At 41.5% G+C, this 16,718-nt stretch overlaps 1 protein-coding gene across 1 annotated transcript; it reads left to right on the forward strand.

Annotated features, from left to right (window-relative positions):
• The first annotated feature begins 336 nt into the window (after positions 1 to 336).
• Positions 337 to 14,957, forward strand: LOC124028105 (little elongation complex subunit 2-like). Its single transcript, XM_046340251.1, has 4 exons — positions 337 to 861; positions 1,316 to 1,366; positions 3,890 to 4,142; positions 14,577 to 14,957. The coding sequence occupies exons 1-4, from the start codon at positions 662 to 664 to the stop codon at positions 14,757 to 14,759; spliced, it is 687 nt and encodes a 228-aa protein (XP_046196207.1). The 5' UTR covers positions 337 to 661; the 3' UTR covers positions 14,760 to 14,957.
• The last annotated feature ends 1,761 nt before the right edge of the window (positions 14,958 to 16,718 follow it).

A 16,718-nucleotide genomic window follows, 5' to 3' on the forward strand; every position in this document is an offset into this window, starting at 1 on the left:
TAATATGGTCATACATTGGGCAGGAGGTTAGGAAGTGCAGCTCAGTTTAATCGGAAGGTAATATGTCTCTCTAATATGGTCATACATTGGGCAGGAGGTTAGGAAGTGCAGCTCTGTTTAATCGGAAGGTAATATGTGTCTCTAATATGGTCATACATTGGGCAGGAGGTTAGGAAGTGCAGCTCTGTTTAATCTGAAGGTAATATGTCTCTCTAATATGGTCATACATTGGGCAGGAGGTTAGGAAGTGCAGCTCAGTTTAATCGGAAGGTAATATGTCTCTCTAATATGGTCATACATTGGGCAGGAGGTTAGGAAGTGCAGCTCAGTTTAATCTGAAGGTAATATGTCTCTCTAATATGGTCATACATTGGGCAGGAGGTTAGGAAGTGCAGCTCAGTTTCCACCTCATTTTGTAGGCAGTGTTCATGTAGCCTGACTTCTCGAGAGCCAGGTCTGTCTACGGCGGAATTTCTCAATAGCAAGGCTATGCTCACTGAGTCTGTACATAGTCACAGCTTTCCTTAAGTTTGGGTCAGTCACAGTGGTCAGGTATTCTGCCACTGTGTACTCTCTGTTCAGGGCCAAATAGCATTCTAGTTTGCTCTGTTTTTTTGTTAATAATTTCCAATGTGTCAAGTAATAATTTCTTTGTTGCCTCATGATTTGCTTGGGTCTAATTGTGTTGCTGTCCTGGGGCTCTGTGGGGTCTGTTTGTGAACAGAGCCCCAGGACCTGCTTGCTGAAGGGTCTCTTCTCCCTCTCTCTCTCTTTAGGTCATATCAGCGCCCACACTTCAAAGGTAGCTCTGCTCAGGAAGCTGCCAGAAAACTGGAAACCCAACGCTTCCTGTGACTTCAAGTGAGTGTCCTTAAGGACAGGAGAGCCATACTACAGAAATGCATCTATTCATCACTGGCTGTCCTCAGTGATGTATGTTAGAATTAATTATGTCATGTCTATCGTCCTCAGTCCAACCTGATGTTTATCTATTCTCTCTACTCTGCTCTCTCTCTTATCCTCTATTATCCTCTACTCTCTTTCTCCTCTCTACTCTCTTCTGTCTCTACTCTCCTCTCCTACTCTACTCTGGTTTCCTTTTCAACTCTACTCTCCCGTCTCCTCTACTCTACTCTACTCTCTCTAATCTTCTGTCTCTCCTCTCTCCTGTCCTCTCTACTCTACTCTCCACTCTCTCTATTATCTGTCTCTTCCTCTACTCTCTCGCCTATCTACTCATCTCTCTCTACTCTACTCTTCTCTCTCCTCTGTCTTCTCTCCTCTGTCTCCACTCTCCTCTGTCTCTACCCTGCAGACCAGCCAAGTCCCTCAACATACTGCATCATCTGCTGAAGAAGATCACTGGGTGAGTTGACTTCCTCTTACTGGTGAGTTGACTTCCTCTTACTGGTGAGTTGACTTCCTCTTACTGGTGAGTTGACTTCCTCTTACTGGTGAGTTGACTTCCTCAAGATGTAAAGGTGGTGTAATGTCTTCGAACCATTTATTGTTGTGTATTATAGTGTAACATTCATTTTATTTTGTCACACACCGGATAGATGCAGTGAAATATATGGTTTTACAGGGTCAGCCATAGTAGTACGGTGTCCCTGGAGCAAATTAGGGTTCAGTGACTTTTTCAAGGGCACATCAACAGATTGTTCACCTTGGCGTCGTGGGTATTAGAACCAGCGATCTTTCACTTACTGCCTCATCACCTAGTGTAGTTGCTTACTGCCTCATCACCTAGTGTAGTTGCTTACTGCCTCATCACCTAGTGTAGTCGCTTACTGCCTCATCACCTAGTGTAGTTGCTTACTGCCTCATCACCTAGTGTAGTTGCTTACTGCCTCATCACCTAGTGTAGTTGCTTACTGCCTCATCACCTAGTGTAGTCGCTTACTGCCTCATCACCTAGTGTAGTCGCTTACTGCATCATCACCTAGTGTAGTTGCTTACTGCCTCATCACCTAGTGTAGTCGCTTACTGCCTCATCACCTAGTGTAGTCTCTTACTGCCTCATCACCTAGTGTAGTCGCTTACTGCCTCATCACCTAGTGTAGTCGCTTACTGCCTCATCACCTAGTGTAGTTGCTTACTGCCTCATCACCTAGTGTAGTCACTTACTGCCTCATCACCTAGTGTAGTCGCTTACTGCCTCATCACCTAGTGTAGTCGCTTACTGCCTCATCACCTAGTGTAGTCACTTACTGCCTCATCACCTAGTGTAGTCGCTTATTGCCTCATCACCTAGTGTAGTCTCTTACTGCATCATCACCTAGTGTAGTCTCTTACTGCATCATCACCTAGTGTAGTTGCTTACTGCCTCATCACCTAGTGTAGTTGCTTACTGCCTCATCACCTAGTGTAGTTGCTTACTGCCTCATCACCTAGTGTAGTTGCTTACTGCCTCATCACCTAGTGTAGTTGCTTACTGCCCCATCACCTAGTGTAGTCGCTTACTGCCTCATCACCTAGTGTAGTTGCTTACTGCCTCATCACCTAGTGTAGTTGCTTACTGCCTCATCACCTAGTGTAGTTGCTTACTGCCTCATCACCTAGTGTAGTTGCTTACTGCCTCATCACCTAGTGTAGTTGCTTACTGCCCCATCACCTAGTGTAGTCGCTTACTGCCTCATCACCTAGTGTAGTTGCTTACTGCCTCATCACCTAGTGTAGTTTTAGGGATGGGCATTTGAAATGATTTCAATATTCAATTAATATCATGATACTTTGCCTCAAGTCTTCCCTTGACTTTTCCCCCCAAATGTTGTGTTATAGCCTGAGTTTAAAATGGGTTGAATTGCGATTGTGTTTTCCTGGCCAACACACAGTAATACCCCATAATGTCAAAAGTGGAATTAGATTTTTTTTAATTTTCAAAATAAAGCTGAACCGTCTTAAGTCAATAAGTATTCAACCCTTTTGTTATGGTCTAAATTAAGTTCAGGAGTAAAAATGTACCTCACAATATAATTTAAATGAGGCCTAACTGAATGATGAGGGTGAAGAGGTTGATTACTGCATACAATGGCATTCAGATGGACATACATTAGGTTACTTACATTGTATCTTCCAATGCCCCTAGAATAATGGATATTTGCTGAAGCATTATGATGACTCAGGGACACGATGGTAGGGATTAAATGAGCTGGGCTCGGGTCATTGATAAGTCATTGTCTCAACGCAGCCTTATAACTCTGTGAAAGGACCCAGGAACCCAAGTGATTTGGGTGGATCCCATCCTCCTTGTAAAATGAGCTTTGTTTCCAGAAGGTATCAGAATTGTCAGTAAATGTTCCACCCACAGAGCTGTAATAGTCTGGTAGTCAGTTATGGAGGGCTGAAAGTCTGCTGAACCGTTCAATGCCACCATTTAGGGAGGACAGAGGACAGATGTTATGGGGGCGTTTGTTGGTGTCAAGCAGAGACCCATACAGTTCTTTAAAATGCATCTTCAGCTGTTCCGAGCTGTTCCCTTCATAATGTCTTTGAATCCCACATGAACTAGGGGCAGCCTAGTGGTTAGAGCATTGGACTAGTAACCAGAAGGTTGCAAGTTCAAAACCCCGAGCTGACAAGGTACCAATCTGTCGTTCTGCCCCTGAACAGGCAGTTAACCCACTGTTCATAGGCAGTCATTGAAAATAAGAATTTGTTCTTAACTGACTTGCCTAGTTCAATAAAGGTTAAAATAAAATTTTAAAAATTGCTTCACTTTCCTGGTGCTGTTAAAAATGTTTGGGAGCAGCTTATTGATGCCCTGTACTGTAAAGTTTTTGCTTTAGGGACTGAGGCATTTCTCACCATTCAACTGCCCAATACAACGGCCTGAGAAGGGAATGGAGAAATCCTCCCATTCCTACCCCTCACATAATTGTGTCTTTAGGTTATCTGCGGGCCACTATCTGATTGGTCATAAGGCAGGGGAGCCCTTCGTAACCATCTTCAAGGCAACGGAGGGGCGGAGGATTGTCAGAGAGGCCTATAACCTGCACCAGACCCATAGCAGCGTGCCTCCTCCCTCTGCCCTCGGCCCTGTACCCTGGGTACCGCTGGACCCCACGCTGGTCCTACCCTTTCACCAGAAACACAGCCGGCCACCCTGTACCTTCCCCCCTCCAGACCTGCAACAACACAAGGTAACCTTAACCCCTAATCTTAACCCCCAACCAGACCTGCAACAACACAAGGTAACCTTAACTCCTAATCTTAACCCCTAACCAGACCTGCAGCAACACAAGGTAATCTTAACCTCTAATCCTAACTCCTAATCCTAACCCTATTCCCCAATCATCAGACCTGCAGCAACACAAGGTAATCTTAACCCCTAATCCTAACTCCTAATCCTAACCCTATTCCCCAATCATCAGACCTGCAGCAACACAAGGTAATCTTAACCCCTAATCCTAACTCCTAATCCTAACCCTATTCCCCAATCATCAGACCTGCAGCAACACAAGGTAACCTTAACCACTAATCCTAACCCCCAACCAGACCTGCAGCAACACAAGGTAACCTTAACCCCTAGTCTTAACCACTAATTCTAACCCCCAACCAGACCTGCAGCAACACAAGGTAACCTTAACCCCTAGTCTTAACCACTAATCCTAACCCCCAACCAGACCTGCAGCAACACAAGGTAACCTTAACCCCTAGTCTTAACCACTAATTCTAACCCCCAACCAGACCTGCAGCAACACAAGGTAACCTTAACCCCTAGTCTTAACCACTAATTCTAACCCCCAACCAGACCTGCAGCGTAGACAGAAGGTACGACAGATGTGAGAGGGGGAAAAAATGTTACATATCGCAATATTATACCAATACCAAGTATCAATTAATACAAATAAAAAAAACATTTCATCCTATAGTTTAACCCCTAACCCCAACCCCTAACCCAACCCCAACCCCTAACCCAACCCCAACCCCAAACCCTACCGCAACCCTAACCCCTAACCCCAACCCCTAACCCCTAACCCCTAACCCCAACCCCAACCCCTAACCCTAACCCAACCCCAACCCCTAACCCCAACCCCTAACCCCAACCCCTAACCCAACCCCAACCCCTAACCCCTAACCCAACCCCAAACCCTACCCTAACCCTAGAGCTTGTTCTCCAGCTTCTTTTTAAATGGTCCTTCTGTAACTCAGTTGGTAGAGCATGGCGCTTGTAACGCCAGGGTAGTGGGTTCGATCCCCGGGACCACCCATACGTAAAATGTATGCACACATGACTGTGGTCCTTCTGTAGCTCAGTTGGTAGAGCATGGCGCTTGTAACGCCAGGGTAGTGGGTTCGATTCCCGGGACCACCCATACGTAGAATGTATGCACACATGACTGTAAGTCGCTTTGGATAAAAGCGTCTGCTAAATGGCATATATTTATATTTATATTTACTGTAATTCGCTTTGGATAAAAGCGTCTGCTAAATGGCATATATTATTATTATTATTATATAGTGAGCCAACATGTTTTTGGCACTTATTTCCATGACTGCTCAATATGCTGTCTCTCTTCAACAGACATATTTTTATTTTATTTTATTGAACCCTTATTTCACCAGGTGAGAGTGTTAACAAAAGTGTTAACTTCACTAGGGTAGGGGCACTATTTTCACCTCCGGATGAAAAGCGTGCCCAAAGTAAACCGCCTGCTACTCAGGCCCAGAAGTTAGGATATATGCATATAATTGGTAGATTTGGATAGAAAACACTCTATTTGAACAGTTTTGTAAACTTTAATGTCTGTGAGTATAACAGAACTGATTTGGCAGGCGAAAACCTGAGAAAAATCCATCCAAGAAGTGGGATTTTTTTTGTTTGTAGTTTTCTATTGAATGCCATTACAGTATCCATTGACTTAGGACTCAAATTGCACTTCCTATGGCTTACATTAGATGTCAACAGTCTTTAGACTGTTTGTATTCTGAAAAATGAGAGAGTAAGACCACTCTGAATGAGTGGACCCTACAGTGTCCCAGAGGTTTTTCATGCGTGCGACCGAGAGCGCTCCTTTCTTGTTTACCTTTTATATTGACAACGTTATTGTCCGGTTGAAATATTATTGATTATTTAGGCTAAATACAACCTGAGGATTGATTATAAACATTATTTGACATGTTTCTACGAACTTTACGCATACTATTTGGATTTTTCGTCTGCCTGTTGTGACTGCGTTTGAGCCTGTGGATTAGTGAACATAATGCGTTTTGTGGATATAAAGAGGGACTTTATCAAACAAAACAAACATTTATTGAGTAAATGGGAGTCTTGTGAGTGAAACCATATGAAGATCATCAAAGGTAAGTAATTAATTTTATTGCTATTTCTGACTTGTGTAACTCCTCTACATGTGGTTGGATTAACAACAAGTTCATCTTTAAACCGATGTATAACACTTGTATGTTTTATGAATTTTTATAATAAGTATTTCTGTTTTTGAATTTGGCGCTCTGCAATTTCACTGCATGATGGCCAGGTGGGACGCTACCGTCCCACGTCCCCTAGTGAGGTTAAGCTGTCTAGGACTGGGGTTCCGTCCCGCAACAGCCAAGTGAAAGAGCTGTGCGCCAAATTCAAAAACAGAAGTACTTACACTATTTTAAAGATACAATTCTCGTTAATCCAGCCACAGTGTCTGATTTCAAAAAGGATTTACAGTGAAAGCACCACAAACCACCAAGCCACAGAAAAACACAGCCATTTTTTCCAGCCAAAGAGAGGAGTCACAAAAAGCAGAAATATAGATAAAATCAGATGACACTGAAATCTTCATCAGATGACAGTCATTGGACTTCATGTTACACAATAATAATGTGTGTTTTGTTTTATAAAGTTCATATTTTTTTCAAAAAATCTGAGTTTACATTGGCGTGTTACGTTCAGTAGTTTACATTTACATTTAAGTCATTTAGCAGATGCTCTTAAACATGCGGTTATATTGCAGAGAGCCACATCAATTTACAGAAATACTCATAATAAACATTGATAAAGATGCAACTATTATACATGGAACTTTAGATAAACTTCTCCTTAATGCAACCGCTGTGTCAGAGCAAACCATGCAATAATTTACAGCCTTTAGACAACAAAGCAGCCAAAAAAGATACCTGCCATATTAGGTAGTCAACATTACTCATATGAGTTATGTTATACTCAGACATCATTCAAACAGTTTTAGAAACTTCAGAGTGTTTTTTTTATCCAATACGAATAATAATATGCATATATTAGCATCTGGAACTGAGTAGGAGGCAGTTCACTCTGGGCACGCTATTCATCCAAAAGTGAAAATGCTGCCCCCCTATCCCAAAAAAGTTAAACAAATCAAATATATTTTTTATTTTTGATTCTTCAAAGTAGTCACCCTTTGCACATTCTTGGCATTCTCTCAACCAGCTTCATGAGTTAGTCACCTGGAATGCATTTCAATTAACAGGTGTGCCTTGTTAATTTGTGGAATTTCTTTCCTTCATTTGTTTGAGCCAATCAGGTGTTGTACAGAAGATAGCACTATTAAAGACCAAGTCCATATTATGGCAAGAACAGCTCAAATAAGCAAAGGGAAACGACAGTCCATCATTACTTTAAGAACTTTGAGTGCAGTTGCAAAAACCATCAAGTGCTATGATAAAACTGTCTCTCATGAGGACTGCCACAGGAAAGGAAGACCCAGAGTTACCTCTGCTGCAGAGGATAAGTTCATTAGAGTTACCAGCCTCAGAAATTGCAGCCCAAATAAATGTTTCAGAGTTCAAGTAACAAACACATATCAACATCAACTGTTCAGAGGAGACTGCATGAGTTAATGCAAAGAAACCACTTTGCAGTAAAGGACACCAATAATAAGAAGAGACTTGCTTGGGCATGAGAAACATGAGCAATGGACATTATACCGGTAGAAAAACAATCCATTGGTCTGATGAATCCAAATGTCAGATGTTTGGTTCCAACCGCTGTGTCTTTGTGAGACGCAGAGTAGGTGAGCGGATGATCTCTGCATGTGTGGTTCCCACTGTGAGCGTGGAAAAGGTGTGATCGTGTGGGGGTGCTTTGCTGGTGACACTGTCAGTGATTTATTTAGAAGTCAAGGCACACTTAACCAGCATGGCTACCACAGCAATCTACAACAATACCATCCCATCTGTTTTGGGTTTAGTGGGGTTATCAGTTGTTTTTAACAGGTTAATAACCCAACACACCTCCAGGCTCTGTAAGGGCTATTTGACCAAGAAGGAGAGTGATTGAGTGCTGCATCAGATACCTGGCCTCCACAATCACCCGACCTCAACCCAATTGAGATTTTGGGATGAGAGTGTTTGTTTGGACTGCAGGATGAAGGAAAAACAGCCAACAAGTGCTCAGCATATGTGGAAACTCCTTCAAGACTGTTGGAAAAGCATTCCAGGTGAAGTTGGTTGAGTGAATGCCGAGAGTGCAAAAGCTGCCATCAAGGCAAAGGCTAATTTGAAGATTCTAAAATATATTTTGATTGGTTTAACACATGATGTATGTGTTATTTCATAGTTTCTTCACTATTATTCTACAAAGTAGACAATTGCCAAAGTAAAGGAAACCCCTTGAATGAGTAGGTGTGTCCAAACCTTTGACTGGTACTGTTCAGACCCTTTACTTTGTACTTTGTTGAAGCACCTTTTGGCAGTGATTACAAGTCTTCTTGGGTGTGACACTACTAGAGTTTCTCCCATTCTTCTCCCAAGCTTTGTCAGGTTGGATGGGGAGCTTCGCTGCACAGCTGTTTTCAGGTCTCTCCAGAAATGTTGGATCCGATCCAGGCTTTTGCTGGGCCACTCATGGACATTGATACTTGCCTCGAAGCCACTGCGTTGTCTTGGCTGTGTGCTTAGGGTCATTGTCCAGTTGGAAGATGAACTAGACTAGTCTCCCAGTCCCTGCCACTGAAAAACATCCGCACAGAACGATGCAGCCACCACCATGCTTCATGGTGTCAGGTTTCGTACAGAGGTGACACTTGACATTCAGTCCAAAGAGTTCAATCTTGGTTTCATTAGACCAGAGAGTCTTTAGGTGCCTTTTGGCAAACTCCAAGTGGGCTGTCATGTTCCTTTTACTAAGGAGTGGCTTCCATATTTCCACTTTAGCATAAAGGCCTGATTGGTGGAGTGCTGCAGAGATTTGGTATTTTATTAGGATCCCCATTAGCTGTTGCAAAAACGAATTAACTAGGAAGTCGGGGCACCTAGGAAAAATATTCAGATTACAAAGTTATCAATTCCTAAAATAACTTTTCAGATATTTTATCTGATCAATTAGTCTTCTAATTAATGAATTATTTACTGTACCTCCTGTTAGTCTCATTCCAAACGTTGTAAATTGTTGGTTATCTGCACGAACCCAGTCTTCACTATGAGTCATCCATACATCAATTGTCTTAAATCATTGATTTATTACTAAGTAATTCACAGAAATGCATAAACAAACAAACATGGTAAATGTGGTTACATGAAATGATAGGAGAATGTGCCCTAGTGGGCTAAACCGGCATGGTGGCTTGTTAGTCAAAAGGGGGAGTGGGGGTCGACTAAAGTCACTACAGTTAATGATTATAACAATTGAAATGCTAATCCTTTACACATGAACGCTCACTCATTCGGGAACAATTGCAATCAAGATATATATTTACGCTCAGTGTGTCGTCTTGATCGCTGGTGAAAAGTTTGTGTCTTTGGTAGAATTGTCCGTCTCTCTCCCTCACTCTCTCTCTCGGTTGTGGTTAGAGGGGATAGTTCAAAGTGACATGCATTCATTTGTTATAGAATAGATGTTTCGGCAGTTGTCGTTATTCGCGTTCAATGATACCGAATTCCTAGCTGCAGACTAGTAATCAATATCAAAGACTTGTTCTTATTCTGTCGTTATCGATAGTCTAAACGTTTAACCACGTGGTATGGTTAAAAGATTCAGTTTTACAACCTTTGTCCTTCTAATGGAGAAAAACATGGTCAGCAACCTTTAGCCATCTCATAATTGAGGTAAGCTTGGTCTGGTGATAATTTCTCAAAGTTGAGTTTTATTGGGAATGGCAGAAAAGGGCTGTCCCAGGATGTCTGACCCTAAATGGGCTCAGGGGCGGTCCTCTGATTTAGTTAAAATCCAATTCCCTTTTTGAGTTTTCCTTCATTAAACAGTCCAAAATCACATTGTAAAATTGTGTAAACAGTATCAGACTCACTCATTCATCTTATACAACAATTAGATGTAAACCTTATATCTGGGGCTATTATATAAACAGCGTTATGGTAATGTGGCCACATCATCTCCCATGAGTTTCCCAAGTTGTGACAAACGGACCAGTTCAGAGCTGGATTCTTCACCGATCTTTTATACATTCTCCGGAACATGACATTTGTTTCGTACCTCAAGTTCTGTGAGGTGGAAGGATTTCCTTTGTTCTCCATGAAAAACGACTCTATAACTGTGTGTCCATGAGGTCTTCTCAGGAATTTACGATCTCTGACCACAGCAGCCTAGTTGAAGGAGGCAAGGGGAGGCAGGGAGAGGGGATGGGCTTGCTATACCCAAAGAGGCCAATGTCATGACACATAATACAGAATGACATAAAAAAACTCCTTTGCACCCCAGTATCTCTACTTGCACATTCATCTTCTGCACATCTATCACTCTAGTGTTTAAATTGCTAAATTGTAATTATTTCGCCACTATGGCCTATTTATTGCCTTACCTCATTTGCACACACTGTACATAGACTTAAAAAAATGTATGTTGTGTTATTGACTGTATGTTTGTTTATTCCATGTGTACCTCTGTGTTGTTGTTTGTGTCGCACTGCTTTGCTTTATCTTGGCCAGGTCACAGTTGTAAATGAGAACTTGTTCTCAACTAGCCTACCTGGTTAAATAAAGGGAACTTGTTCTCAACTAGCCTACCTGGTTAAATAAAGGGAACTTGTTCTCAACTAGCCTACCTGGTGAAATAAATAAATAAATAATACAGAACATCATTAGACAAGAACAGAACTACATACATTTTTTAAAAGGCAAACGTAGCCTTCATATCAATGCATACACACACACTATCTAGGTCAAATAAGGGAGAGGTGTCGTGCCGCGAGGTGTTGCTTTATCTGTTTTTTTGAAACCAGGTTTGCTGTTTATTTGAGATGAAAGGAAGTTCCATGCAATAAGCGCTCTACAGTGGCTTGTGAAAGTATTCACCCCTTGGTAGTTTTCCTATTTTGTTGCCTTACAATCTGGAATTAAAATAGATTTTTTGGGGGGGGTTATATCATTTGATTTACACAACATGCCTACCACTTTGAAGATGCTAAATATTTTTTATTGTGAAACAAACAAGAAATAAGACAAAAAAATGAAACTTGATTGTGCATAACTATTCACCCCCCCAAAGTCAATACTATGTACCTTTTGCAGCAATTACAGCTGCAAGTCTCTTGGGGTATGTCTCTATAAGCCTGGCACAACTAGCCACTGGGATTTTTGCCCATTCTTCAAGGCAAACTGCTCCGGCTCCATCAAGTTGTATGTGTTCCGCTTGTGTACAGCAATCTTTAAGTCATACCACAGATTCTCAATTGGATTGAGGTCTGGGCTTTGATTAGGCCATTCCAAGATATTTACATTTTTCCCTTTAAACCACTTGAGTGTTGCTTTAGCAGTATGCTTAGGGTCATTGTCCTGCTGGAAGGTGAACCTCCGTCCCAGTCTCAAATCTCTGGAAGGCTGAAACAGGTTTCCCTCAAGAATATCCTTGTATTTAGCGCCATCCCTCATTCCTTCAATTCTGACCAGTTTCCCAGTCCCTGCTGATGAACTACATTCCCACAGTATGATGCTGCCACCACCATGCTTCACTGTGGGGGTGGTATTATTGGGGTGATGAGAGGTGTTGGGTTTGAGCCAGACATAGCATTTTCCTTGATGACCAAAAATTTAGACCAGTTTATTACTGGCCACCCATTCTAAAAACCGACTGCAACTCTTTAAGGGTTTCAGTGACTTCATTAGTTGTCCTGTTTCTACAACCTGGAGTCCATCTGTGGTAAATTCAATTGATTGGACATGGAAAGGCACACACCTGTCTATATAAGGTCCCACAGTTGACAGTGAATGTCAGAGCAAAAACCAAGCCATGGGGTCGAAGGAGTTGTCCGTAGAGCTCTGAGGTGTGTTGAGGCACAGATCTGGGAAGGGATCTGGAAATAATTTTGCACGCCCAATTTTTCAGTTTTTGATTTGTTTAAAAAGTTTGAAATATCCAATAAATGTCGTTCCACTTCATGATTGTGTCCCACTTGTTGTTGATTCTTCACAAAAAAATACAGTTTTATATCTTTGTTTGAAGCCTGAAATGTGGCAAAAGGTCGCAAAGTTCAAGGGGGCCGAATACTTTCGCAAGGCACTGTACATAGAGCCATGACTGCATGGAACTCTATTCCACATTTGTGCTGCCTCACTTCCACAAGTACCTGATGCAGCAGTAATATTACATTTAAAAAACAGATAAAAATATACCTTATGGAACAGCGGGGACTGTGAGGCAGCACAAACATTGGCACAGACACACATGATAACATACGCACTCTACACACACATACACAGAGATGTTGTACTGTAGATATGTGGTGGAGTAGGGGCCTGAGGGCACACCGTGTGTTGTGACATCTGTGAGTATATTTTAATGTTTTTTAAATGGTATAACTGCCTTCATTTTGCGGGAAGAGAAGTTGCTGGCTTGATGAGGATCCATAATAAATACAAATACCCAAGACTCAAGGCTGTAATCGCTGCCAAAGGTGCTTCAACAAAGTACTGAGTAAAGGGTCTGAATACTTATGTAAATGTAATATTCAATTATTATTATTTTTTAATACATTTACAAACATTTCTAAATACCTGTTTTTGCTTTGTCATTAGGGGGTATTGTGATGTCATTAGGGGGTATTGTGATGTCATTAAGGGGTATTGTGATGTCATTAGGGGGTTGTAACGACGTTCGTCTGTTGTAAGAAGAGAGTCAGACCGAAATGCAGCGCGTAGGTTATTCATGACTTTAATGAAAGAACGTGGTACATGAAATAACTGAAAACTAAATACAAAAAAAAACAGAACGGAACGTGAAACTAATTACAGCCTATCTGGTGACTACAACACAGAGACAGGAACAAACACCCACAAAATACAACTCGAACTCAGGCTACCTAAATACGGTTCCCAATCCGAGACAACGAGAATCACCTGACTCCAATTGAGAATCGCCTCAGGCAGCCAAGCCTAACTAGACACACCCCTAATCATACACAATCCCAATTAATACAAACCCCAATATGAAACACAACATATAAACCCATGTCACACCCTGGCCTACCCAAACATATAACAAAAACACAAAATACAATGACCAAGGCGTGACAGGGGTATTGTGGGGGGGGGGGCACGACAATGGCTCTGAATACTATACTTTTACTTTTTACTTTATACTTTATACTAGCTTTTGAAATATTAATGGGAATAATATATATGTTTCCTGGTTGCTAAAATTCTAATAGTTCGCCTACTTTCAGTTTGTGACAGCAAGCAAGTATAGTGTAGAGAATGTTTGTTCAAAAACATGTAGGGGGTGGATCAACTTTAACATTGTGGCTTCCATCAATGTAATTGTCTGCATTTCCAGGCCCCTTAAAATATATATTATGAATGATTTCCTTTATTATTTTCCCTAACCGTACCATTTAGTAAACTAATGGACAACAACTCTAAGGCTTCTACTTCCAGCTTATACATACTATGTACATGTTAGACACAGTATATTTTACAATAGTTATCTTCTGTTTGTTTGTAGTCTCATCCTTCAGCTATCCTCAACCCCTCCCAGTTTTTATTTATATTTATCGTATTTTTCAACTCTGCTGTGATGTTTCACACAAGTTCTGAACCTTTCTTATTCTCGTAGTTTCTAAAGATTGTAAATTTAAAAAAAGACATTTTTGCTTAGAGGGAAATTGACTGACTTTTCAGATTACCCAGCAGAACTATCTGCAGAGTTAGCTCCAGGTAAATGTTTCAATTCTTCTGCCATTCCTGGACCTTCGACCAGAAGCCGAAAATAAAATACGGAAAAACAAAACTTAAGAACGAGTGCATTGAAACACATAGAACAGATCAAACCATTCTTAGACTCGCTTTCAATGAGAATATCAGAACTATTACTGACAGCAGCGTAGCAGCGTAGCCTAGTGGTTAGAGCGTTGGACTACTAACCGGAAGGTTATGAGAATATCAGAACTATTACTGACATGTCTGTGAATTTGGTCAGCCCAAAAAGTTGCCTTAATGAGTAACTGTAGAACCAGCAGGAAGGTATCATCATGGTGGAAAGATGGAACCTGAAACATTCTGTTCACTCTCAGTTTTCTTTTTGTTGCTCCAGGCCTTCAGGGTAACACCCTCTAACACACCCTAACATGTCTGTCATAACACACCCCTCTCATACAGCTAGTCTGCCCCTAGCAGCTCCCATAGCAGTTACTCTCTCCTCTCTCCTGTCCTCCCAGGCAAGGAAGGGCGGGGCTGGAGAACCAGGGACGCCGGGACCAAGTAAGGGGAAGGTAGGGCCAGCTAACCCCGCCTCAAGCCGGGGAGCGAAGAAGAAGAAGAATAAAGGGAAGAGAACACAGAGGCGAGACAAGTGGATGAAGAGGCAGATCCAACGCTCTATCCAGCAGAACAGCCCTTAGGACCACCTACAGAACCATCTATAAATCAAATGTTATTGGTCGCATACACATGTTTAGTAGATGTTATTGCGGGTGTAGCAAAATGCTTGTGTTTCTAGCTACAACAGTGCAGTAATATTTAACAAATAATATTGAACAATTTCACAAGTGTTAGATATGCATGTATAGAACCATTATAGCATGGCACTTGCAATGCCAGGTTTGGGTTCGATTCTCATGAGGGACCAGTATGAAAATGTATGCTCTGGATGAAAGCGTCTGCTAAATTACTAAAATGTTGAGTGGGTTGGTGAACTTTCTGCATTATTCAGATTAAAGATTATAATAGTCACATGTACAGGGGGGCAGGTGTGAATACAGTGTTTAATAGTCACATGTACAGGGTTACAGGTGTGAATACAGTGTTTAATAGTCACATGTACAGGGTTGCAGCTGTTATTACAGGGTACAGTGTTTAATAGTCACATGTACAGGGTTACAGGTGTTATTACAGGGTACAGTGTTTAATAGTCACATGTACAGGGTTACAGGTGTTATTACAGGGTACAGTGTTTAATAGTCACATGTACAGGGTTGCAGGTGTGATGGCAGGGTACAGTGTTTAATAGTCACATGTACAGGGGGGCAGGTGTTATTACAGTGTTTAATAGTCACATGTACAGGGTTACAGGTGTTATTACAGTGTTTAATAGTCACATGTACAGGGTTGCAGGTGTTATTACAGGGTACAGTGTTGCAGGTGTGATTAGAGTACAGTGAAATTCTTGAGCTCCAATTTATATATATATATATACACACACACACACATTAACTATCAAAATAATATGTATATGTACCTTAAATGTCAAAATAATAATTATGTATACTCACATTAACTGTGGCAATGAATAAGAACATTTAAAAACCTACAATGTTTTGAAGAACTTGAGGCGAGACACCCCCCTTTGTAGTGAAAATACAGAAAGATAAACTATTGAATATGACATCATGCTTTGGAGAGCTCAATAGCATATGACTTTAAATATATTTTGATCGAATAAGAGCTTAAACGGTGTACCTTTTCCTTGGGAAAAGTCAAGAAGTGTGGTGGCTAGTCCTTGGGCCAGGGCTGGTCTGACTCAGAGGTGGAGACTAGTGGCAGAGTTTTATTATAGGCCCTAGACATTACATTGTACTAACCCTTTACACCCTTCCAGTACAGCACCACAGCTCAGCTCGCTTCAGTACAGTCAGGTAAGGTGCCAATTCCTTTACGTGTCACTACAATAGATTTACCTACATAAGGGATGCGAGTGGCATTTCCCGTATAGTTGATGAGAATCTCCATCTTGCAAATGTCCCTTATGTCTGTGGATGTTATTGAAATAGTCCTACGGCCCCAGATCGTCCCCCAGTGCCCAGAAAAAAAGGATCTCTGGCATTTGGTTTCGGCGTTGTAAAGTTTTCACATTTTTCCACTGTACTGGAAAATTCCACCAGATGGCAACTAGCTGCTTATTGCAAATGGACAAAACATCAAACGGACATGGCCGTTTCTCGTAAATGGAAAAGACTTCGAAGACGAAACTCGGTGAGCACAGGTTTGGCCAAATGTGCTTTTAGCCCATAAATAAGATGGCGTTGAGGCCACAACACTCTTTGAGTTCAGGCCCATTTTCTGGAATTAATGGTCAAAAACAGTAATACATATATAATAATTAATATATAATACTAATTTGACCACTTCACGTCAAAGTACATAAACTTATGGTGCAAGGAAAAATAGAACCAGCCATTTATCGTAATTTACGAGAAATTGTACAACGTCCGTCTGGTGATGGTTACATTTTCAGGCGAATCCATTAAGGAGGGTTTCGGAGCTCTATGTAATTTCTGTGATTATCTGTACTCACACACAGTCAATGTGGAGTGACACAGTGTGAGGCTTACAGACACACAGAGCATGCAATAGTTACCTGT

The sequence above is a fragment of the Oncorhynchus gorbuscha genome, unplaced genomic scaffold (assembly GCF_021184085.1).
Source record: "Oncorhynchus gorbuscha isolate QuinsamMale2020 ecotype Even-year unplaced genomic scaffold, OgorEven_v1.0 Un_scaffold_3767, whole genome shotgun sequence".
In the NCBI taxonomy this organism is placed as follows: Eukaryota; Metazoa; Chordata; class Actinopteri; order Salmoniformes; family Salmonidae; genus Oncorhynchus; species Oncorhynchus gorbuscha.

Bases quoted from the DNA above. Each gene is read 5' to 3' on its own strand.
- LOC124028105 (XM_046340251.1), top strand. From the start codon at position 662: ATGATTTGCTTGGGTCTAATTGTGTTGCTGTCCTGGGGCTCTGTGGGG. The intron at 1,367-3,889 runs GTGAGTTGACTT...TTGTGTCTTTAG, and splicing joins CTGCTGAAGAAGATCACTGG to GTTATCTGCGGGCCACTATC. The intron at 4,143-14,576 runs GTAACCTTAACC...CTGTCCTCCCAG, and splicing joins CAGACCTGCAACAACACAAG to GCAAGGAAGGGCGGGGCTGG.